The 24,256-nt window shown below is 40.6% G+C and overlaps 1 protein-coding gene across 9 annotated transcripts in view; it reads right to left on the minus strand.

The window, feature by feature from the left end:
• CCDC7 (coiled-coil domain containing 7) overlaps window positions 1–24,256 on the minus strand; it is a 164,459-nt gene that overhangs the window by 103,940 nt on the left and 36,263 nt on the right. For all 9 annotated transcript variants that reach the window (XM_077936777.1, XM_077936780.1, XM_077936778.1 and 6 more), the window contains exons 19-29: window positions 16,613–16,943; window positions 15,389–15,446; window positions 14,484–14,609; window positions 12,546–12,617; window positions 10,858–10,965; window positions 9,970–10,083; window positions 7,208–7,327; window positions 5,075–5,197; window positions 3,353–3,472; window positions 2,941–3,066; window positions 143–262 (exon numbers count right to left, since the gene is read on the minus strand). In XM_077936777.1, coding sequence (XP_077792903.1) covers window positions 143–262; window positions 2,941–3,066; window positions 3,353–3,472; window positions 5,075–5,197; window positions 7,208–7,327; window positions 9,970–10,083; window positions 10,858–10,965; window positions 12,546–12,617; window positions 14,484–14,609; window positions 15,389–15,446; window positions 16,613–16,943 — 1,418 coding nt within the window. The remainder of the gene's footprint in view (window positions 1–142; window positions 263–2,940; window positions 3,067–3,352; window positions 3,473–5,074; window positions 5,198–7,207; window positions 7,328–9,969; window positions 10,084–10,857; window positions 10,966–12,545; window positions 12,618–14,483; window positions 14,610–15,388; window positions 15,447–16,612; window positions 16,944–24,256) is intronic.

Genomic DNA, 24,256 nt, shown 5'->3' on the forward strand with positions numbered 1-24,256 from the left:
TTGTCCTAAGCTCATAAAGCAAGCAACAATGATTTCTTTATATTTGTAAAATAGAATAAAATGATGAAATCACATCAAATGTTTAAAATATTAGAATGTGCTTCAACCTTCAAAATGGGTTTTATGTGGAGATTGTACTTACCACTCACACTTCCTGGTTGGGCAGCAGCAAGAGTTTCTGCTTCTTCTAACTCCTTCATATTTGATTTCAAACTTGCAAGCAAAACTTTTCTTTCTTTTGAGAGTTCATCAATTCCCTTCTCTGCAAAGTGAAAAATGTAAGAAGAAAGTCAAAACGTTCCTTCCCTCACTCCCTAAGAATCCTAGGAACTAAAGTCTTCCCCTTACAGAGCTACAATCCAAAGAAAGAATAATTGGTCTGACCTAAAGTGTAGTTTTGAGAGTGGGCTGTTGTATCCAATGGAATGGCTGTTCACTCTGTTGCGAGAAACTAGACGGGAGCAAAGATTTGTGGGAAGTAGGACAGACTCCCTCAGTTTTCTGGATTCGCCAATCATAAAGTACTAACTGAGTCAGTAAAGAGAAAAAATACCTGCCTACTTCCCCATACCTTGGCTCTATTTCCTTCTATTCCTGACATCTATTTCCTTCTCTGCAAAGTGAAACATGTGAGAACTAAGTGAGAATGTTCTCATGGAGATAAAAATAATACAGGAAGCAGATAAGTGTGCAGACAGAAGCATATTTAGGGTCCCTTGCACCCTTGGAAAGGAGCTGTATCAGCAAATGCTGATTGATGATAATCAGAGTTTTTGTCCTCATGGCACATTAAAGGGAGCATGAAGTATGTTGTCATCCTTGCAAAATTCCAGAGCAGGAGACCCAGAGAAACTAGAGGCTCCCCTGCTCTGTCACAGTGGGGAACTGCTGCAAAGCAGGACCTTATGATGTTAGTGGGGATGAGTTAGGAGGCGGCAGCTGCTGTCACTATACAAGGCTCAGGCTCAGTTTGCTTCTTGCTGAAGCCATGTCAAAATTCTGCCCAGCATTATATCAATGCTCATCTGACATGTGGTGCCCACAACACATTGCTCTGGTTTGCAAATGTGCTTACGGTTCTTCAAAAGGGTTGGCCACCACTGGGCTACAGGAATGATACAATCACTATCGTTGCTGTTTATCATTTCTTTCTCTTTTGTTTACAAAGTGCTTTATGCAACTTTTATCTCTTTCAAATCTTGTCTAGTCTGTGGGTTGGTGCCTTGCTCCTGGGGATTCAGCAAGAGTACACGTTTGGTAAATAGCGTACGCTACAATCCCATAATGGTCTGCTCAATACTAAGGGCCCCTCCAGCCATCTTTTTTGCAGAGAATTCATCATGATTTGTGTCCACAGTGTTATTGGGGGTATTATATGCATTGCCTTAAATACTGTTTACACCTGCAAAAATGTTGGGGTGGTCCTGCTGCTTCTTTTCCAGTCAGTGCATATTCTATAACTTCCTGCTGAGATTGTTTAACTTTTCATATCATAAACATTCTTGGGGTAGGTGGGAGGGGCAGATTCCTGCTTCTGTTGCACTCTTGCCCATCCGGACAGCAAGAATGCGGTAGCATTGGGCAAGCATTGCAAGAAAACATATAAAGCAAAATAAATACACCATTGATACACTAGTATCATGCCAAGAGCATGTTGCTAAGTACAACTGGAACAGCAGAATACAACAGGAAACCATAGGAAGGGAAAGTGCCCTTGTTCTCAAATCCTATTTGCTGGTCTCCCAGAGTCATCTGGTTGGCCACTGTGAGATAAGGATGCTGGACTAGATGGGCCATTGGCCTGATCCAGTAGCCTCTTCTTATGTTCTTAATTGCAGCAAAAGACCAGTCTGGGGGGAGGGGGCAAGTCTTCTGGAGTTTATAATGCTAAGTTGATTCAGTTTTGCCCTTCCCTCTCTTTCACACGCAAAAACACCCTCCTTTCCAAAGCAACATCTGCAAAACCAGAACAAGAACTCTGATCAGTTAAAAGGTTGCGCTTCTAGGCACTCTAAACCCAAGGAAAAGCAGTTAGGTTCCAGATGGTGACTAATAGTATGGAGAAGATACCAACACCACCCACCCTCATTCAGCAAGTTTGGGCTTGCCATACGTCCGGAAAATTCTGGACATATTCGGAAATTGGGTGCCTAAAATGGCATTTGAGGAGAATTTTTGAATTTTAAAAGATGTCTGGAGGTTCAGAGCTGACAGTCTGGGCATGCATGGGTGGGCGAGGGCAGCTGCTGCCAGGGAAGGAGACGAAGAATGCAAGGCTGTTGCCTCCCAGTGCAATGGGACAGAGCCCTGTCAGCTGGGGGCCGGCAGCCATAACCACCTCTGAGCACTCTCTGTCTCTCTCTTTCAGGATAGCTCAGCATGACACTCTTAATCTCAGGTTGTATGTTTGAGTCCCATGTGTTGGGGAAAGATTCTTGCATTGCAGGGGATTGGACTAGATGATCCTAAGGGTACATTCCAGCTCTGCAAATCTAAATCTAAAATCTCTCCCTTTGGGAGAGCCCAGCTGTGCAGAACTGAAATATGCCTGCCGCCTGGTGCCTAACCAACCCCAGAAAGATGAAGATTAAACAAACAAACAAACAAACAAACAAACAAACAAAGCTGAAGTTGAAAAATGTGTCCTCTTTTGGGAGTTTCCTTAAAAAAAGAAAAAAGAGCTCTTGAAATCATGGACTTCATCATGGGGAAGGATTTCTTCAAGCCAATAAATCCATTTGGACTGACTCAAGTAAATTTGAAGGAATATTGTATATCTTTTTTAAAAAGATACGTTGCTCATGTTATTTACCTGGATTGAATTGCTTATTATGCATTTTGAAAGTAGGGTTTGTGGGAGGGTTTAATAGCGGAGAACATGAATTTCCATCGGTTACCAATCTAATGACAACAGAGCATACATACAGTGAATGCACTTACTCTGAAGTTTGCTTGCTTCAGCAGGTTCTGGAGCAGAACCTTGCGCCATTTGCAGATCCTGTTGATTTGCTTCTAGATGTGCAGCTAGTACCTTTCTTTGTTCTTTAAGCTCCTTTATCTTTTTATCTGTGGATACACAAACACTTAGTACATTTAGTGTAAGATATATATTTCAAACTAAATAGTACATTTTTGCTAATAATCTTCTTTAAGTAAATGTGTCAACAAACAGCTATGTAGTATCAGTCAGTCATATGCATATCCACTTGCTTGTCCTAAGCTCATAAAGCAAGCAGCAATGATTTATTTATTTTTGTAAAATAGAATAAAATGATGAAATCACATCAAATGTTTAAAATATTAGAATGTGCTTCAACCTTCAAAATGGGTTTTATGTGGAGATTGTACTTACCACTCACACTTCCTGGTTGGGCAGCAGCAAGAGTTTCTGCTTCTTCTAACTCCTTCATATTTGATTTCAAACTTGCAAGCAAAACCTTTCTTTCTTTTGAGAGTTCATCAATTCCCTTCTCTGCAAAGTGAAAAATGTAAGAAGAAAGTCAAAACGTTCTTTCCCTCACTCCCAAGAATCCTAGGAACTAAAGTCTTCCCCTTACAGAGCTACAATCCAAAGAAAGAATAATTGGTCTGACCTAAAGTGTAGTTTTGAGAGTGGGCTGTTGTATCCAATGGAATGGCTGTTCACTCTGTTGCGAGAAACTAGACGGGAGCAAAGATTTGTGGGAAGTAGGACAGACTCCCTCAGTTTTCTGGATTCACCAATCAGAAAGTACTAACTGAGTCAGTAAAGAGAAAAAATACCTGCCTACTTCCCCATACCTTGGCTCTGGAAATTTCTATAATAAAATCTCTTAATTGCTAAGTATCTGAAATGTAAGGAACACCCATTCCATTGGATACGACTCCCCACAAACTAAAAAGGAAGTAGTGTTGGCAGTTTCTACGATTGCGAGTGGGTAGGAAAGTGGGTAGGAAATGCTTTGAACGTGTTTTAAATGTATGGCATATACACAGCCACATATAGTTCTCCATTTCACCCCGTGCCTATGTCCACCTGCTATTATTTACTAACAATTTGTTTTAGGGAGCCCCTTAGATTTCAAAAGTTGTATCTACTGAAACAATCACCATCACTTCATTGAAACATCTTAAAGCCCTTGTTCTGTTATATGTCTACAAATGTCCAGACCTGTGCTTTTTCTTTACCTCATTTCATAGAGGGTTAACTGCTAGATGACTAATGACAAGTATTGCTGATGTATGTATAAACACTCTGTCACATTAGAGGATGTTGAATTTTTAAACTTTCAAGTTTCAAAAATGTGCTAATAAGTTGTAATGTGACTTGGGAATTCAAAATATATTTTGGTTAAATTAATATAATTTAGCTTTGCTTAGTAATTAAAATAGGGACGCGGGTGGCGCCGTGGGTAAAAGCCTCAGAGCCTAGGGCTTGCCGATCGAAAGGTCGGCGGTTCGAATCCCCGCCGCAGGGTGCACTCCCGTTGCTCGGTCCCAGCGCCTGCCAACCTAGCAGTTCGAAAGCACCCCCGGGTGCAAGTAGATAAATAGGGACCGCTTACTGGCGGGAAGGTAAACGGCATTTCCGTGTGCTGCGCTGGCTCGCCAGATGCAGCTTTGTCACGCTGGCCACGTGACCCGGAGGTGTGTCCGGACAGCGCTGGCCCCCGGCCTCTTAAGTGAGATGGGCGCACAACCCTAGAGTCTGTCAAGACTGGTCCATACGGGCAGGGGTACCTTTACCTTTACCTAGTAAGTAAAATATGTGTAAAACTGCACAGAGATCATTAAAAATGATTGCCAAGTACTTGCAGTTATTATTACATTATATTATTATTTCAGAAGGTAGAATTAAAATTCTTTGGTTTTCCTAAAGTAGTTTATGTGTGTCTTCATCAAATGAAGACTTACCAAGCTAAAAGCTATCCAGTCACAAAAACAGCAGATTCAAATTCCTCACACCCCAAAACATATTTTTAAGATCCCTCACTGAAAAAAATTGAAAAAAATAAGTTTTACCCCTATAACAACAGGCCCTGTGTCACATGCCTATGTGATCTTTCTGTACCTATCCCAATTATTCTGCATTTACCAGGCTTAGCTTTTTCTTCCAAGACAGCTGCAAGAGCTTTTGTAGTTTGCAGGTCCTGCATATTCTGCTCTAAATCTGCAGTCAACAGTTCTCTTTGTTGTAGTAACTCCTTCACTTTGTTCTCTGTAGAAAAAGAGACATTTTTGTGCTTGCAACACCTTTTATTGTTGTTACACATCTGGGGTAACAGAGTTTGAATGTGCAAGGGAACCTATAACTGCTAGAGTTAGTGAATGTTAGAAATTAATAAATGGTAGAATTTAGATAATATTTGGAGTACTGAAGGGAAGATGTCAGCACCTCAACTGAGACAGAAGTTGTTAAGAATGACAAAAGGTTCTGGAAGAAAGTCATCAATGGAAACCATCAACCAGGCTCTGCCAGTGAGGGAAGGAGGGTGAAACAAGAGTGATATCACATGGGGGGGGGGAGTTGTCCTTTAAATAACAGAGGTCTGGAGGGGGAGCAACAAACAGGTGGGGAGAAGTTGCTAGGAGCAGGGCTTCTTGGAAAGAAGAAAGGAAGTGGGCAGAACTTCAGGCAGAGCCCATGTGGGGCAGAACCATCTTGGCAGGCTAGGGCAGAAGGACAGAGATGGCATGCAGGCTACCTTGGACTCCAACGCTGCATTGCCATGGGGAACAAGCTCCTCTTGAGATGTAATCCTCTGAACTCTCTCCAAAGTAGACCCAGGTGGGTGTAAATATGTGTACAATAAACCACAGAGCCTAGGGAAGGTCGGCAGTTCGAATCCCCGCGACGGGGTGAGCTCCCGTTGTTCAGTCCCAGCTCCTGCCCACCTAGCAGTTCAAAAGCACGTCAAGTGCAAGTAGATAAATAGGTACTGCTCTGGCGGGAAGGTAAATGGCGTTTCTGTGCACTGCTCTAGTTCACCAGAAGCAGCTTACTCATGCTGGCCGCACGACCCAAAAGCTGTCTGCAGACAAACGCCGGCTCCCTCGGCCTATAGAGTGAAATTAGCGCGCAACCCCAGAGTCATCCGCGACTGGTCCTAATGGTCAGAGGTACCTTTACCTTAACATTTAAACCATATTTCTTAAATACACTAGTCTCTGCTGTACCTTGATTTCCCAACTGACGCGCTACCCTGGATGAGTGCCTAGTACCCCTGGAATCTCATGCAGGTATTTGGCAGAGATTGGAGTGGCATGTAACAATGTATTACACAAAAAGGTAACTTGAATTATATACAAGGAAACCTTTCTATAAACAATCATGTTCTACGGTGAAGAAACTTGGGGGGGGGGTTTAGTTCTGAGGCCTAAACTGCCACTTTTAATTGGTCTTTGGATCTCTTGCTAAATGATGCTTATACAGTGTTACCTCTGGTTAAGAACTTAATTCGTTCTGGAGGTCCATTCTTAACCTGAAACTGTTCTTAACCTGAGGTACCACTTTAATGGGGCCTCCCGCTGCTGCCGCGCTGCCGCCATGCGATTTCTGTTCTCATCCTGAAGCAAAGTTCTTAACCCGAGATACTATTTCTGGGTTAGTGGAGTCTGTAACCTGAAGCATCTAGAATCTTAAGTGTCTGTAACCCGAGGTACCACTGTATATCTAATCATTTGGTCACACATACAAATGGATGTGTTTATGATTTCTCTCATTGACCAATTGATATAACTCTCTTTAAATTCACCCGGTTTCTAAAACACACATCAATTTCCTTCCCCCATCATCACTTTCCTCGCCATAATTATTTGCTTAGGAAAGCACTCACAAACTGCTAAAATGAGTTCTAATTATTAGCTGGTCTCTGCCCAGCAACAAGGATGGACCACCCACCAGTTTTTGGATCCGCTAAATACCTTTTCCCTCTGCCAATTGACCCTCCTCTCTTTTACTTTCCTTCCTAATGTCTTGTCTTTGATTATACAATATCCTTAAGGGCAGAGCCCTTTAATCCCTAATGACAATAGCAGCAACAAGTCACCCACCATGAGTAATTGTCATTCTAGTGGTTCCCACACACATTACACCAGGCCCTTAGAAACCTAGTCCAGGTTGGCAAAGTTCAGAATGGGACAAGGCAAAAGAAGGCAAAAGAAGACTGGGGCAAAAATTACAGGGTGTTACATGTAAAGAAAACATAAATTACCTGACAGTACTTACCACTCATTTCTGATGGCTGGGTAGCTGCGAGAGCTTGAGCTTCTTCCAAATCTCTCATATTTGATTCCAAGCTTGCACGCAAATGGCTTCCTTTTTCTGTCAGCATGTTAATTTCATTGTCTAAAAGCAACACATGACCATGAAATTCCCTATTAGAACATTGGCCCATCCAGTATTGCCAACTGCGACTAGTAGTGACTCTTCAGGATCTCAAATAGGGGTATTTCCCTGCCCTATCAGTAGCAATCAGTGGGTCATGGCAGCTTTGTGCACCTAGCTTCAAAACAGCAAATGTTGCTGCTGCTTACCAAAAGGGAGGGGGAGGACTGAGGTCCAGGGAACTTAATGCAGCATGGGCACACAGGGGCAGCAGGAGCATCCGAGGCTCTTGCGCCTTGCCCTCTTGGTAAGCAGCAGTGACACTAGCCATTTTGAAGACTGGTGTGCAGTGTCGCCCTGCCTTCACCATCCCAGAAACCGCTACTACAAAGTATGCCACTATGTTTTGAGTCATGTAATGCCATTATTCACTGAATTTCATCTATACTGAAGTGTATCAAATTACTATACACATTATAGTATATACAGAGCCAGTGTGGTGTAGTGGTTAAGAGCGGTGGACTCGTAATCTGGTGAACCGGGTTCGCTTCCCTGCTCCTCCACATGCAGCTGCTGGGTGACCTTGGGCTAGTCACACTTCTCTGAAGTCTCTCAACCTCACTCACCTCACAGTCTCTCTCTCTATATTTTATATATATATATATAAAATTCTCCAGTAGCACCTTAGAGACCAACTACCGGTAAGTTTGTTCTTGGTATAAGCTTTCGTGTGCATGCACACTTCTTCATATACACTAAAACAGAAGTCACCAAAGAAGTCACAGTGTTTGTTGTGGGGGAGGAAGGGAAAGGAGATTGTTAGCCGCTTTGAGACTCCTTAAGGGGAGTGAAAGGCGGGATATCAAGTCCAAACTCCTACTCCTCCTCCTCCTCCTCCTCTTCTTCTTCTTCTTCTTCTCCTCCTCCTCCTCCTCCTCCTCCTCCTCCTCCTCCTCCTCCTCCTCCGCATTTGCAGCATGTTAATCTTATCTAATTTCATCTTCACCAGTAGATAGCAACTGGGTCCAATTTTGTTATAGTTGCCTAATATAAAAAATCAAGGACCCTCTCCGGAGGTTGAGGGAGGATTTACCCTCTCCCGTAAAGGATGTCCACTTCAAACTCCAGGGAGGGTCTCTTGCCAAGCAGAGGCACAGCAGGGCTTTGCTGAGGCTAGTCAGGTGCTGCCCTCAAAATAAAGCCCTGGTTAAAGGTAAAGGTAAAGGGACCCCTGACCATTAGGTCCAGTCGCGGACGACTCTGGGGTTGTGGTGCTCCTCTCACTTTACTGGCCGAGGGAGCCGGCGTACAGCTTCCAGGACATGTGGCCAGCATGACAAAGATGCTTCTGGCAAACCAGAGCAGTGCACGGAAACGCCGTTTACCTTCCCGCCAGAGCAGTACCTATTTATCTACTTGCACTTTGAAGTGCTTTCGAACTGCAAGGTTGGCAGGAGCAGGGACTGAACAATGGGAGCTCACCCTGTCGCGGGGATTTGAACCACCAACCTTCTGATCGGCAAGCCCTAGGCTCAGTGGTTTAAGACCACAGCGCCACCCATGCCTGTAAAGCCCTGGTTACCACCCACTATGTCTATTTTTTATAACTTAAGTAACACGTGTGTAGGTGTGTGTGTGTGTGTGTGTGTGTGTGTGTGGACTGCATTATGCAAGGAAGGAAATTTAACGCTTTCCCACTAGAACAGTAAAAAGAAGATTCAACAATCAGATTAGCATAAAACAAAAATGGCAGCAGTTGCCAGGAACGGCTGAATGCAAAAATTAAAAAATTTAAAAATAGTAACAATAGTATTAATTATCACTAACTGGAACTAGAACTGGCTGAAAATTAAGTCAATTGACATTGTAATATCTCAAGTTCTATGGGATCAAATTGGTTTTCCCCTTTTTTAAGCTTTTCAAGCATTTGATAGTCATTTATATCTTTTTTTTAAAAAAAAATTGACAAAGTAATAAGAATAAATAAATAAATAAGAGTAAAAATGTGCACCCCACTCCCGAGACCATTCCATTGTAACTATCCAACCTTTATATTTCACCCATATCTCAATAATGTTTCTCAATAAGAGATTTTCAATATTCTGCCACCATTGCCTGTTTGGTTTGATAAAAAATATATTCACCAACTTCTCCCTCATTTCCTGCGTATCATTCTCTAACCATTCTAATGCTCCTTGTTCTGTTATCCCATCTATGATATATCTTAACTTGTTTGCTATAAAATATAACTTTATGTTGAGGATACCCAGTCCACCCAGTGCACCCCAAAGTAAGGAATTGGCCAGCCAAAATACTCAACATTGTTTACATTCCTTAAAAAAGATTAGTCTGGCTGCAAATTTAAGCCATCTTGTAGAGGACACTCTTTGGGAGGTGTGGTGTATGATCCTAGGTGGCATAAAGCTTTTTGTGAGCACACACCCTAGCTTTTTATTTATTTATATATTTAGGATCAATTATTAGTTTAAGTTCACATGCTTAAAGTGTCTTGCACCAAAACTGTTTCCAACATGCAGTTTTATGTCTTCAACAGGCTTTTCCAACTGGATTAAAAGTTATTAATTAATATCAATAGTAATAATTTTCATTTAGGAGATTTTTGAATATGTTTTATAATCAAGGTAATATTCTTTGATACTCACCAATGTCTTGTTGCCCTGGTCTAACAGCTTCTGCTGGTTGAAGAACCTTAAGATTAGTGTCCAGATTTGCAAGTAAAGCTCTTCTTTTCTCTGTCATCTCATTCATTTCTTCCTCTGTGGAAGAAATAAAGTTTTACAGCTTATTTAACCACAGTAATGAGAATATTCATGCATGTTGCTGAGTGGTGAGAGACTCTAGAAGTGCCAGCAATATCCAGGGTTCCAATTCTTTGGAATGAAGCTATTGTAAACTGTGGTATCTAGGATATATGGTTTTATTTCCACATATATACAATCTGAGAATAAGATTGGACTAATAGCATTAACGCTATAACAGATATTGCTTTCCCATTAGGCTTCTGAAGGGGGGACCCACAAAGGCATAGATTTGGTTCCAGCATACAAGTCAATCCGCTGTGCATTTCAAGCTCCCACCTTCAGATGAGACTAAAATAAAGACTAGATCTTGGCCTATTATTCTCCTACCCCTAGCATGACAACCAGCCAGATGAGTGGGGAGGAACCTTACCCTCTCCTGAAAGCACCACCAGTCATTTGTCTCTATAGCAATACATGTGTTCTTGACCAACTCTTTAGACATGTAAAAAAAGGTGTTTACAGGCCCAGCTAGGGCCACTAACTTAACAAAGAAACTGGGCAGCTCAGCAGTTCCTTCTACTGTAGATTACAATCTTATAGTTACAAGACCAAAGGCATGATTGGGACCCACAAGCATCATCTAACCCTCCAATCCTATAACAATACTAAGCATTTTATGCATGCAAATTCTGGAGTCACCATTCTATCATTATATTCTTTGACACTACTGAGCCATTAGTCTGCCCTAAGCTAAACATTTATTTGCTGTATGTAGCTTGTAGAATCTACCTGATAAGCCATCTTCAGGAACATGTGCTTGCTGTAGAAGCTGGAGAGTTGATACTACATTTGACAGTAGCTGCCTTGTCTGTTCTGTTTGCTCTTCTTCTGGTTTACCTACATGTAGTAAAAGGTTTTGTGTAATATAGGAAAAATGTTCTCCCCACACTTCCAATTACTGTATTTTAGTGGACTTACCAAACCTGCCCAAACAATACGCAGAATGCAATTTATATATTCTGGTTTATCACATCCTTGGAGGAGGGGGAAATGGAACCACTGTAATTTTCAAAAATGGGGGATTTAGCAAACATGGCTGACATGTGGTATGTAGCCTAGGATGTCAGGTTGGCAAGACTTGTATTTTAGTATTGTTTGTATTTGTTAGCACCCAAAGTACTGCATGTGGCGTCCTATGTGCATTATCTGGTCTTTTCCAGTTCCCCACCTTTCCCTTTGCAGCTTATTCTCCCTGCTGAAAAATAGCTTCTGAAGGTAAAATTACCCCCTGGAGTAGCATTCATTTTACACACAGTTATTTAAAAGAAAATGGAAAGAGAAAGCTGTTTATATATCAATGTATTCTTTGAAAGCCTTCCACACACAATTATAAGTATGGCCAGTTGCAAGTCTGGCCACAAGTGGGGGAACCAAGGAGTGCCTACTGTAGGTAGCCCACCCTCACGAAAGTACCATTTTCTCACATGATGATTGCAGGATCCAGGTCAGTTCATATGCGAAGAGACAGTCCTTGAGGTATTGTGCTCCTGAGCCATTTAAGGCTTTATAGGTCAAAACCTATACTTCAAAGACTGCCTCTCCCCAATGAATTGACCCAGACTCTGCAATCATCATCTGAGGCCCTTCTATGTGTGCCTCCTCCACAAGAGGTCCGGAGCACAGCAACTCGAGAACGAGCCTTTTCTGGAGTGACTCTGCTTGTGAAATGCTCTCCCCAGGGAGGTTCACCTGGTGCATTTGTTATATAACTTTAGGTGCCAGGTGAAAAGTTTTCTCCATCAACTGGCCTTTGACTAATTAATCTATGGTCTTTTAAACAGGGGGCGGGGGTTATTGTTTCTGTTTGCCATTATGGTATATATTTTTTGTGTTTTTTCTATTATAACCTGCCCTATGATCTTTGGATGAAGAGCAGTATAGAAATTAATTTGTTGTTGTTGTTAAATTCAACAAATTTATAAATTCAATAAATAATAAGTAATAAAATAATAATTGTTGTTATTAACTGTTTTTTTTTAAAAAAAACCTTGTTTGAAAGTGGATTTGTTGCACTGCTGTGACAGAGAGCTTTAATCTGCTTAATTGTGCAAACCTAAACATCCAGTATACAATTACACCCCTCCCACAAAATAATGACAATCTTAAGGTGATTAAAATAAGTGTGAATCCAGCACAGTGATAAAATAAAATAAAAATAAAAATACAACCAGGCCTTTGGCTGATTAACATCTGATACCCTTTTAAATGTGTTGTAGGAGAGGGTATTATTGATTAGTTTTTATTCTTATGTGTTTTGTGTTCTTTATATTGTATTTTTATGCTGTGAACTGCCCTGAGAACTATAGATGAAGGACAGTATACACATTTAATAAATAATATCAATAAATGAAATTATTATTCTTTTAAAAAACTGTCAATCAATCATTAGCTCCTTACATTACTGGATTTCCACTTACCAAGTTGCTGGAGTCCATCTGGAGGTATCAGCTGATTTAGTAACTGAAGTTTTTGTTCATCTGATAATAATTCTATTTTGTTGGCAAAAGCAAGTTACAGAATAATTAGGAAATGTGACAGAATGAAGTACTACTTCTTTTGTGATCGGCTAATTATATAATTATAAAACAAGTCTTAGAAAACAGGCATTCTTAACCCTTCCCGTACCAGTTGCTATAGTGACATCCATATCTGTTGCAAATAAGACAGAGACAGTTACAGAAGGCTATACTATCTACAGTTTGTAGGGAGAAATATGTAAAAGCTTGCTTTATTTACATTATATTTGCACATTACTGAATCTTGCAACTTATTTTTTTCTAATGAAATCTCTCTTTACAATAATCATATTGCTTGTGCAGTACCCACATATACATATATCCAACTTTTGCAGACAGAACTCATATAAAGATATCAGACGGATGCATCTCATTTTTGTATCTCCTTAAATTATGATGAAATGGCACTTTAACTAAACATACTGTATGCCTTTGGTCAGCAAACTAACTAGCATACTGCATTATCACTGTGCTAATCATTCCGTAGCTAGCCATAATCTCAGTTGGGTGAATAGCATGCCCTCCATTCACTGTAAAACAGCCACCTTCACAGTAAGTAAATTCTTCTACAGTGGAGGAGGACTTGTTGGTCTGACCTGGCAACCTGGATCTACCTCCCACTGTGGTAACCATATATTACAGAGTATTATAGTAATGGGCATCATAGACCTGGATCCATTGTAGTGGATTCATTGTAATGCATCCAGAAATGCATCAGACACTGCATCATTGTCACTAGTCCTAGCTCTTTGATGAACACCTGTTTGATTCCATGGTGCCTAGCATTGTGAAGACTACTACTCTTCAGGGTGGTTATTCAGGGAAGTTGGCTCTACAGTGATGAGAGGGATGTTACCATTGCTATGAGTGGGTTGGGGCCATTTGGCACTGGGCACTGGAAGGGATATCCTCCATTTTTGTGTGCCCTAGATGTAACATCTTCTGAGAAATCCAGCAACAGTCCTGGCTGGGGCTGTCACCTTCCCATAGCATGGGGAACAAGCTCTTCCTGACCCCTGCTGCTTTCTAATGCTGAGCAAAAGGAAAGACAGGATACACAAGAAAATGTACAGATATTAAGAAAGTGGAGGGGAACTGCAAAAACAGCGACAACACAGAAGACAGAAACTGAATCCCTGATGTCTGGAGCTAGGCAAAACCAGAACTAGAAGGGGGGCCTTCCACACCACTAAACTGTGAACTTTGGCCTTGCCTACTAGAGTGGATGGGAATAATAACCCAGCTATGGATGTTGGCCTTTACTGTAGGAATACACAACTAATATTTTTTTTTAAAATACACCAAATGTTATCAAAACGGTCAGCTATATCGGTGCCACATTCTAATCCTAAGGTGCCCAGTGTGGTGCATCCTCCTTTCAATCCACCAAAGACCCCTGTATTATTTTTTTAAAAAACTGAAGCTATATTATTTTGTTTATTGTTTGGTTAGGAGGTGGGGGGTTCGGTTTTGTTTTGGGTTTTTTTGCAAGGCGTTGCCTTTTATTTTGTCTGTGTTTTGTTTGCTTGGAGAACACCTGAGCATTGCCAATTTTCCTTCTGTGAAAGTTGTATGTTGAGATGCCTACAATAGTTTCTTACATTTCCAAATGCACTCCTGGGCCCTCCAAAACTTGGAACCACAGGTCTAATTTCAGAGTTCCATGTGCAGATGAAAGAATGTAATGTACCTGATGCCTTCTGACTCCCACTTAATCCTTTAGATATAGCCTAATAAAGTTGCAGACCTCCAGCGATGTCTACAAGACTGAATCTACAGCCTGAATCTGTACAAGCACATCCTGTACCCTTAAATTCTCAGGAATCTGAATGTACTTACCCATGCCTTTGCTAGGCTCTAGCAAAAGTTTGGCTAAAGTTTCTGCTTCAGGAACTCCTTCCAGCTCTGCCAAATTGTTTGCAAGCTGATCCATTTTTTTATTAATCAAATTCTTAGTTCCACCCTCTATAAAGTAAAACAAAGGGGTTTTGTTGTTGTGTATGTAAGGGCAAGGAGAAATATTGGCAATATTATGTCTCTACAGGGCAGGAACAGTTACAGTTTCTAATAAAACAGTGTTATCCATGCATCAGAAACATAAGGGATTGTATTCAACATAGCGTGCCTGGAAGTATTATCTCCCCTCTCCTCCCACACTGTTCTGGGGGTTCTCCTAACCTCCAGAGCAGATTTGAAGAGGGTGCAAATGAAGGAGGGGAGAAGTTCCATTGTCCTGCAGAATCTCATTTAAAAGGGTTTAAAAAAAAAAGCATTATTTTATCCCACTCTTCAGCTAAAAAGATTCCCTGAGTGATTTATATAGGAGCTGCAGTATAAGTAGTCTGTAAATGTACACATGATCTAAAAGTCATGACTGCAGAGGAAGGAAGAGGACAGGAAAATAAATTCAGGCACCACTTGTATAAAGTTACAAAATTCTAAATGGAATAACAAATGAAACACTAAGATCCTGTTTACACTGGAACTAGCACAGTAGAATTTATCTCTGAGTAAACATGCCTAGGTTTGAGCTGTAGCACAGCTATATACCATCCTGGGATATATACTATGATGGGTGGTATAAAATGTCCTATATAAATTAAACTTTATAAAAACTTATTTAGGAATGTCTGTACCAAAATATTTTTTTCTACACAAATTCTCCTGTTCTCCAAAAATTCCCGATACAATGTTATTGCATGCCTTAACCATTATTATTTTTAATTACAGAAGAGAAGAATTACCTTCAAGTCCTGAAGAATCCATGTACGTTTGTGGGATTTCTTTTTGTAAAGTGGAAGCCTATGGAAAACAATGGGGGAAAATAGAAAGGAGAAAACATCCCATTTTTCTACTTTCTTGGAATGCCTCTGAGATATGTTAATTTTATGAGAAGAAGGGATTGTTGTTACATCTATTTCTGAGAGCACTCTCAGTTTGGGTAGGGTTGCCATGCGTCCAGAAAAACCTGTACTCTTTTTGGAGGAGGCCAACATGCCCATCCAGCAGATTTTTACATTTAAAAGAAAATGTTCAAGTTTTTTTGGGGGGAGGTTAGCTCTGGCTTGGGTGGCTTGGGTGCAGGCTGCTCTGCACATCATGGCCATTGCCAGTCTGAGCTGGGAAAGGTGTGTGGGCGCCCCCACATGCCTCTTTCCCCAGCTTGGGCTGGCAGTGGCTCGGGCTGTCCTCTTTTTTGCTCTTCAATGTATGGCAAACCTAAGTTTGGGTGTAACCAGTAGGTGAGTGTTGGGGTGAGTTTTGGAGATTGGGCCCCCTCCAGTGAATTCTATGGAAGAATTTGACGTCCCCTTTTTGCCAATGTCATTTCAACAGGTTACCAGGTCACATATGCAAGTTGAGAGGAATTTGCAATAGCTGTAAGTCTTTGTTTGCATGTCCCACGACTTTTGGGGGACTTACACCAACATAACTTACATCAACTGAGTCCTGGCTGAGCTGGAGTGAGGAACCTAACTCCAGCATAGTCCCAGCAGACCCAGATCCAAACTCTCTAATCCTGGAGAATCTTGGGTTTGGACTGGACTATTAGTGTCTCATTGCTAATTTACTCAACACTCACCAATTCATGTGCACTTTTCATTATGTGTTTTAATGTCTGGTGATATGAACGTTTTTCTATAATTTCTAATCAGTCATCGGTATTTCACAGATTTAAGATCTTACCGTTGTTTCAATTATCAAATAATAAACATGAATGTATTAACATTCCATTAGTACACAGGCATTCTGAAATGATAACATGTAATATTCTCATTTGTTTCTGTATTGTTTATATTCTAATATTTTATGTACATAATAACAGTATCTGCTGGTCATATATAGCTATTTTTACCAATATATGAATATAGCCAACTATATTAAATTATTTCAGTAAATAATACTACACCACGTCCTCTTTGACATCAAGTATTCTTCTCATTTGCTGTAGTAGCAGCTGTTTGTACCTGTTCTGGACTGATAGCTGCTGATATCCTTTTAGTATCTCTCATAATTGTCTTAGGTTGAGCTGCATCTTCCATTTCGATTTCTGAAAGAAGCGATGAAGCTTCCTGCTCACTGGTGGGCAAACCTTTTGTCTCTTCTGGGACAGTAAGTTCAGGAGAGGTGGTTTTTCTTTTTTTTAAGTCAGGTGGAAGCAGTTCCTCAGGAGACTTATCTAAGGTTCCTGACACAGTTTCTTCCACAACTTTTGTTAAAGCAGGCAACTGCTTTTCTTCAATTGGAGGCGATGGTGAGGATTCTGAAACAGGACTGCCATATGTTTTTTTCTCCGCACTTTAAGATTTAAAACATAGGGATTGTCAGCTAAGAAAGCTTAAAAACAGCTGTTACTTATTACCCTCTGCCGCCACCCAAATAAAGTTAAATGGAACCAGTAAACTTGTATGTCTTTATATGTCAACTACAGGCCTGGTCCACATATCATGCTAAAACAAACCTTGCCTTTGAGTGAATGTGCAGTGTCCTGGAAAAGAGTTTGCTGCCATTCTTCTCCTCCACAGTCCTTTTTTGCTGGCATGCCAAGCTAAGCCAAGATTTCGCTTAACCAGTCATCCAAACAAAGGCTCATGGTTCAGCTCTGTCCAGACCAACCATTAGTTGTAACCAACAACAAACCTTGGTTACATCTGGTGGTTAGTCTGGACAGAAAGAGCTTAACTACAAGCTCAAGTATGAATGTCAGGCCAAGCCAAACCTTACTTCAGCTCAGTGCAGTGTGGTAGCAAAAAAGACCAGGGTGTAGCAAAGTGGCTGCCAATTCCTTTCTTGCAGCCTACACATTTTCACATTCATGCTAAGCCAAGACTTGGCTTATTGCGATGTGAGAACAAGGACACAGAGTTGTATATTGTGAAAGAATAAGCTGAAGAGCTAACAATGTTCTTTGTTTTAACAGATGTATAATAAATAAATGTGCAGGCACCTCCCCACTCACAAAATATATATAATTGGTGGTCATTTCTTTCATTTAATGAAAGTGATTCAGTTCACAACAACAGTATTTATTCCAGTGATGTTTGTCTCTCCACTCAGCTCTCTCAGCTATGTCACAGAGAATGTTACGGTGAAACTGTGGTGCAATACAAATTGGATACTTGAACTCAGGTAAATGTGATCTTTGAGCAAAATTGTTTATTATCTTTTTAACTGGCGTGGTTATTTAAAAATGAGGCTTACAATGGGGTAACAATCCCACACAGAGATGTCTGTGAGTTGGAGATTATATCCTAAAATGAAGCCGGTATCATTCTGTTTGTGATACCATAGGAAAACACAGAGTCAGTTCTAGGACCATAAATGTGGCATGCTCTGGAGTAAACTAAAAGACTGGATCTAGTAAGCAAGGCAAAAGGTCCGCACATTCATACAAAATAGCTTGATTTCTTTGAAAGTATATGCAAGGTAGACAGAGGGTATAAAATGTAAGTAATAAAGCCAAATAAAGCAGTGGAATCCCTTGCAAAGTTTCTTTATAGATATTTAGGCAAAAATTCAAATGGCTGGAGTTTTGAAAAATAATTGAAAAAGTAGAAAATCCCTCAAAAGCAGTTCATTATTTATGTACTAATAGAGAAGGAAGATGCATCACTTGGGTTATGTCTGGAGCCAAATCAGCTTTAAAAGTACATTAGATGGGAACATTTCTCCCTCCCAATTAGACAGCACATTTTTTAAAAATGTAGCAGGAACAAAATACTTCCCCACTCTAAATGCCAAAGCTGGATTCTGGCAATTACCACTGGACAATAGGAACTCATGTTTATATGCATCTAATACACATTTTGGGTACTACCGTTTCTCCAGTTTGCCATTTCATATCAACTCTACCTCTCATTGACTGAGTTTATTTAGATGCCACCTTGTCACAGTGAGCTATGCCCAAAGCAGTTTACAACAAATACTCAAAAGTCAGAATACAGTGGTGCCCCGCAAGACGAATGCCTCGCAAGACGAAAAACCCGCTAGACGAAAGGGTTTTCCGTTTTTGAGTTGCTTCACAAGATGAATTTCCCTATGGGCTTGCTTCGCAAGACGAAAACGTCTTGCAAGTCTTGCGATTTTTTTCGCTCCCCCCCCCCTTTTTTCTAAGCCGCCGCTAAGCTGCTAATAGCCTTTTAGCCGCTAAGCCGCTAAGCCTTTAATAGCCGCTAAGCCGCTAAGCCGCTAATAGCGCTAATCCGCTAATAGGGTTGCTTCGCAAGACGAAAAAACCGCTAAACGAAGAGACTCGCGGAACAGATTATTTTCGTCTTGCGAGGAACCACTGTACAGAGCATTAGTGTTCCAGGTGCTGGTCTTGCTACACTTCAAGCAGCCTTAGGAACTTGGATTAAATAGGATCCTCTGTGGGTTTGCTACTGTGTGAGAAAGAAATTCTGGAGGGTTGGAGGGAGGGGCAAGAAGCTGAGGAAGAGAAACAGTTAGACTAGATGACTCTTGAGGTCCCTTCCAACTCTACAATTCTATGATTCTATGACTCCTTCAGAACTTTTAATGAGTTTAAATAGCTAAAGATGAGTCATTTTACAGACTATACATGATCTACATATAGGAAAGTAAGGAGTATGTGAGCATTTTTCGTGCCTGAGGCATTTCCCTGACAAGCTCTGCATTAGGATTGTAATGGAAGGGCACTTTCTACTTTAGACTCACAAAAAGCATTTCTTCACTATACATGGAACCTAAAATGACTACAAAATTATCATTTCCTAAAATGAGTAATCAAATAAAAATAAATTTGAAAGGAATCTTGTTAAAGCGTAAAGGTAAAGGGACCCCTGACCATTAGGTCCAGTTGTGGACGACTCTGGGGTTGTGGCGCTCATCTCGCTTTATTGGCGAGGGAGCTGGTGTACAGTTTCCGGGTCATGTGGCCAGCATGACTAAGCCGCTTCTGGAGAACCAGAGCAGCGCATGGAAATGCCGTTTACCTTCCCACCGGAGCGGTACCTATTTATCTACTTGCACTTTGACGTGCTTTCGAACTGCTAGGTTGGCAGGAGCTGGGACCAAACAATGGGAGCTCACCCTGTCGCAAAGATTCGAACCGCCGACCTTCTGATCAGCAAGCCCTAGGCTCTGTGGTTTAACCCACAACGCTACCCACGTCCCTGTTAAAGCTTATTTGGGAGTAAATTTACACGTCAAAACTCATTGAAAGGGTTTGCTCAGAACCAAGAAGAGGGGTGGGTGACAAAAAGCCTCAAAGAGAGAGAGAGAAGCATTTTAAAAGGAAACCAGAGGGTCTTGGCTGATCTTATGGAAATGCAGTGTTTTAATGATCCTGTGGCCAAATAAATCCAATTCAAAACCTGAACTCAAATAAACAATTGCTGCACAATTTGCTTTTACTGGAAGGGATGCTCATTTTCCCTTTGGTCATAAAGTCATAATACTTCTTAGGATTCCTTTGCATTCAAATAATATATTGTCTACTTTTTTGACCTTAATTTGTTGAGGTGTTTGTTTGTATGTGTATGTACGCAAACACACATCCAGATGGGGTGCCAAACTGGGTCTTTGACCCGGGTCCAGGGTCAATAACCCCTCTGGTTGTTTCCATGACTTTTCTAGGACACAGTCATTTATGGTATCTAGAAATTCTACCTTTTTGTCATGAATGGAACACATATGTAGCCAGTCTATGTGAGGGTAGTTGAAGTCACCCATAACTACAACATTTACTCTTTACAATGCTTCCTTGATTTGATTCCTCATCTCAATATCTCCCTGAGCATTTGGATGAGGGGAACAATAGCACATTCCTAGCACTGAAGTCTTCATGTGCCCAGTTCCACTACACACAAAATTCTGTGCAGGAGTCTGCCCCTTTGGGGATTTTTATCTTGCTGGACTCAATGCTCTTTGACATACAGAGATACACCACCTTCAGTATGTATTTCCCTCTCTCCTATAGAGTTTATATCCAGAAAAAAATATGTCCCATTTGTTCTCTCCATTCCACCAGGTTTCTGTAATGTCCACTATATCAATGTCATCCTTTGAGATCAAGTAGTCCAGTTCACCAGTCTTGGATCTGAGGCCTAGACTAAGTACTACTGTAACTTGTGATTGCCAGAGCAGAAGTTGCCCAATACTGTAAAACATCTGAGAGAATTCACCAAAAGTGGATGGATGGATAGAGGATGGCTGCTGACTCTACAAAAAAATAATAATATTACTCACATTGTCTATTATGCCCAAAACTTCATCTCTCATTACCACTATCTGCCTTAATTTCCCCAGGCTCACCTCCCACAAAAGTTAGTTCAGGCACTGAGATCTGCCTATATCTTCTGTCATTAAGACAGATGACACAAATTCATTCAATTGTTCACAATCTACTTATCCTCCTTTTGCACACCTATGACTCCCTGGTCATCCAAAGGCCCAAGCACCTACCTAGATGGTTTCCTGCTACCAATATATTTAAAGAACTTATTGTTGGTCTTAATGTTTTGAGCAAAGTGTTCCTCAAATTCATTTTTAGCATCCCTTACTCTCGCTTACAAACTTGTCAAAGTTTGTGTTCCTTTTTGTTGTCTTCATTTGGACAACACTTCCACTTTTGGAAAGAATCCTTCTTGTCTACAATAGCTTCTTTGACTCTGCTCAATATTCATGCTGGCATCTTATTGGCCCTCGTGGTACCTTGACTGATCTGCAGTGTCATTGCAGTGATTTGACCCTCTTGACTTTTCCTCTCAGCTTCCTTTTTACAAATCTTATCTGGGGGAAGTTTCCTCCTTTGAAATCAGCCTGACCATGTTGGATTTTCTTGACTGTATAGGTATATTTAATTTAATAGCATTTTAGTCACTGGTCCCAATTGGCTCAATGACACTTACATCTCACAGCAGGTCCTGGGCGCCACTCAAGATCAGACCCATGGTTAACTTGGAATTCATTTTCTGTTACCCTTTTGCAGTGCTTTTTTCCTAAAAAATGTTTAGGGGTACTCTCATTTTCCTACACATATTGAAATACTACACCTCAATGAGGCAAAACTCAGATTCATAAAATGTTTAGGGGTATGCGTCCCCCTGTGTCCGCCCAGAAAAAAGCACTACCTTTTGTCTTCACAATCATGCTAAATGCTTTACATCTGACTTTTGTTATTCTGTATTGGAGTTACATAAGCCATTTGGGGCACTTAAATTTGAGGAATGTGGCCAATACGTATGAATGAACTAACAGACGAAGACTAAAGGACAAGTGGCTAAGGTGGACATCAAAACTTTTCTATTGGTGTTTTTCCTTGAAGTTTAATAAGATTGCAGAACATATTGAAGCTCAAACCGTCTTATTTATTCAGCAGCAAGACCCAGCATCCTTGTTTTGGTTTTATTTCACTCCTCATGGAATTGGGGGAAGGATTCTTCAAAGATTTTCAGGAATTCTTTTAAGACCTAAAGAGCAACCCGGGATTAATTTTAATAAAAAATTCTGTCAGTGCTCTTTAACAGTTACGTATTTATAATTCCTAAAAATTGTGTTAAAACTGACAGTAGATTTGGATAAGCACTGTTTGCAAACCCTCCACCTTCCAAAAAGAATCCTATGTGTAATAATACTGATAACTCAGGATAACAGGCATGCACCTGATGAGCTGAGCTGTAGTCCTCAACAGTTTATACCATGATAAATTAAAGGGTGGATTTTTACTTCCACAGACCGGCATGGCTTCCTCTCTGGAAATGGTAACACTGTATGTGTGCCATACATTAATCTTATTATTCATAGTAGCAGCACAGGTTTACCTCATATGCATAAGGAAAATTAACCCTGTAAATATGATAACTGAATATTTGACTCTTTCCTTTATCTCACTGTTTTGTAGTTCAGATTGACTTCATCCTTTTTTATCTTTGTAAGTAGTAAGCTGAACATCAGGGGCTAGGAACCTTAGGCCCAGGGGCTAAAATGCAGCCCTCCAAGCCTTTCTACCTGATCTTCAGGACTTTCCTGAGATCATGCCTTCTTCTAGGCCACACTTCTCAGTGGCCTTACTCCAGGCTCTCCTCAACTGCTTTTGACTGGCTGGAATGTGTCCTTGAACTGTGATAGCTGTGATAACTATTTTTTTTACATGTTTATAAGTTGCTTTTCCACTAATACTTTCCAAAGCAATAGATAATCGAAAGAACAAAAAATTTAATACTACTTTTTTTTAAATGGTGGGCACATTAAAACACACATACAGAAACAACAGTCACAAGTAGGAGACTGAAATCAGAAAGAAATCACATAATAAAATCACAATAAAATCAATTGCTGAAAACAGAGCAGCAAGGACTCTACTAAAACTCAGTTAAAGGCTTGATAAATGTAATGGAAACTTTGTATTGAAACAATAATATTCAAAGTATCCCAACTTTCTCAGGATGGTATTCCTAAAACAGAATAGCATTACTTAAATAATTCTCTCTCTCTGGATATCTAATCTTAAATACTGGACAGATTTATACCTTGGGCCTGAGCTATAAATCTGTTCACTAACTGCAACAGAAATGATCAACACCACTTCTCAGAACCATTGAAACATCTACCAACAGTAACTAAGAACATAGTAAGAGCCTGCATAACCAGGCCAATGGCCCATCTAGTTCAGCAGGATGCTGTTCTCATAATGGCCAACTTGATGCCTCTGGGAAGCCTGCAGCGGGACCTGAGTGCAAAAGCATTCTCCTCTCATTTAGTTTCCAGCAACTGGTATTCAGAAGAATGCTGCCTCCAACCACAGAGGTATAACACAGCAATTGTGGCTGGCAGCGAATAACAGTCTTATCTTTCATTGATTTATCTAATTTTCTTTTAAAGCAATGCAAGTTGGTGGACATCACTACCTCCAGTAGATGCAAATTCCACAGTTATGCACTGTGTGAAAATATTTCCTTTGCCTGTCCTGAAGCCTCCAAAATTGAGCTTCCATCTTAATAGCATTGAACTTCAGCTTATTTCCCCTGATCTAACCCTGGGTTCATATGCAACTGAGAACAAGAGCTGGTTATGGGTAACATACTGACAGCATCACAATTCAAATATTCAGACTACCTGCCTCAGTAATTTCATATAGGTGTTAAACAGCATGGCAGAAAAATAGAACCCCAATGAGTATCATAAGTGCAATTATGCCATCTCCCTGAGCTCCCAAGGCATTCATTCCATGGGTGCAAGGGAGGAGAGCTGGTGCCTCCTTACTTCCAAATAGAAGGTTTCACCTGTTATATGTGTTAGTGTATTCTCATATTTGGAACTGCACAAAGTACACAAATCAGAAAAAAATCAGGAAAACTGCTTGAGGGTTTTTAAACAATCAAGCAGCGTATAAATTTTATAAAATAAATTTATGATAATTAGCAGTTACAAGCAGAGTTCAGGGCAAAGACAAAGAATCAGCAGGCTGCTAGCAAAATATATGAAGAGATATTTTGGTTTTTGCCTTATATATATTAGCTGTCATAGAATTTGCCTTTTAAGGTAATGACATGAAATAGACACAAAAGCAGTCCAGGAAGGAATACAACACGCTTCGGAGCACACAACTACAATGATGTGCAATAACTGTGTCAGGCTTTCTATAGGAT

Source organism: Podarcis muralis, chromosome 12, assembly GCF_964188315.1.
Source record: "Podarcis muralis chromosome 12, rPodMur119.hap1.1, whole genome shotgun sequence".
NCBI lineage: Eukaryota > Metazoa > Chordata > Lepidosauria > Squamata > Lacertidae > Podarcis > Podarcis muralis.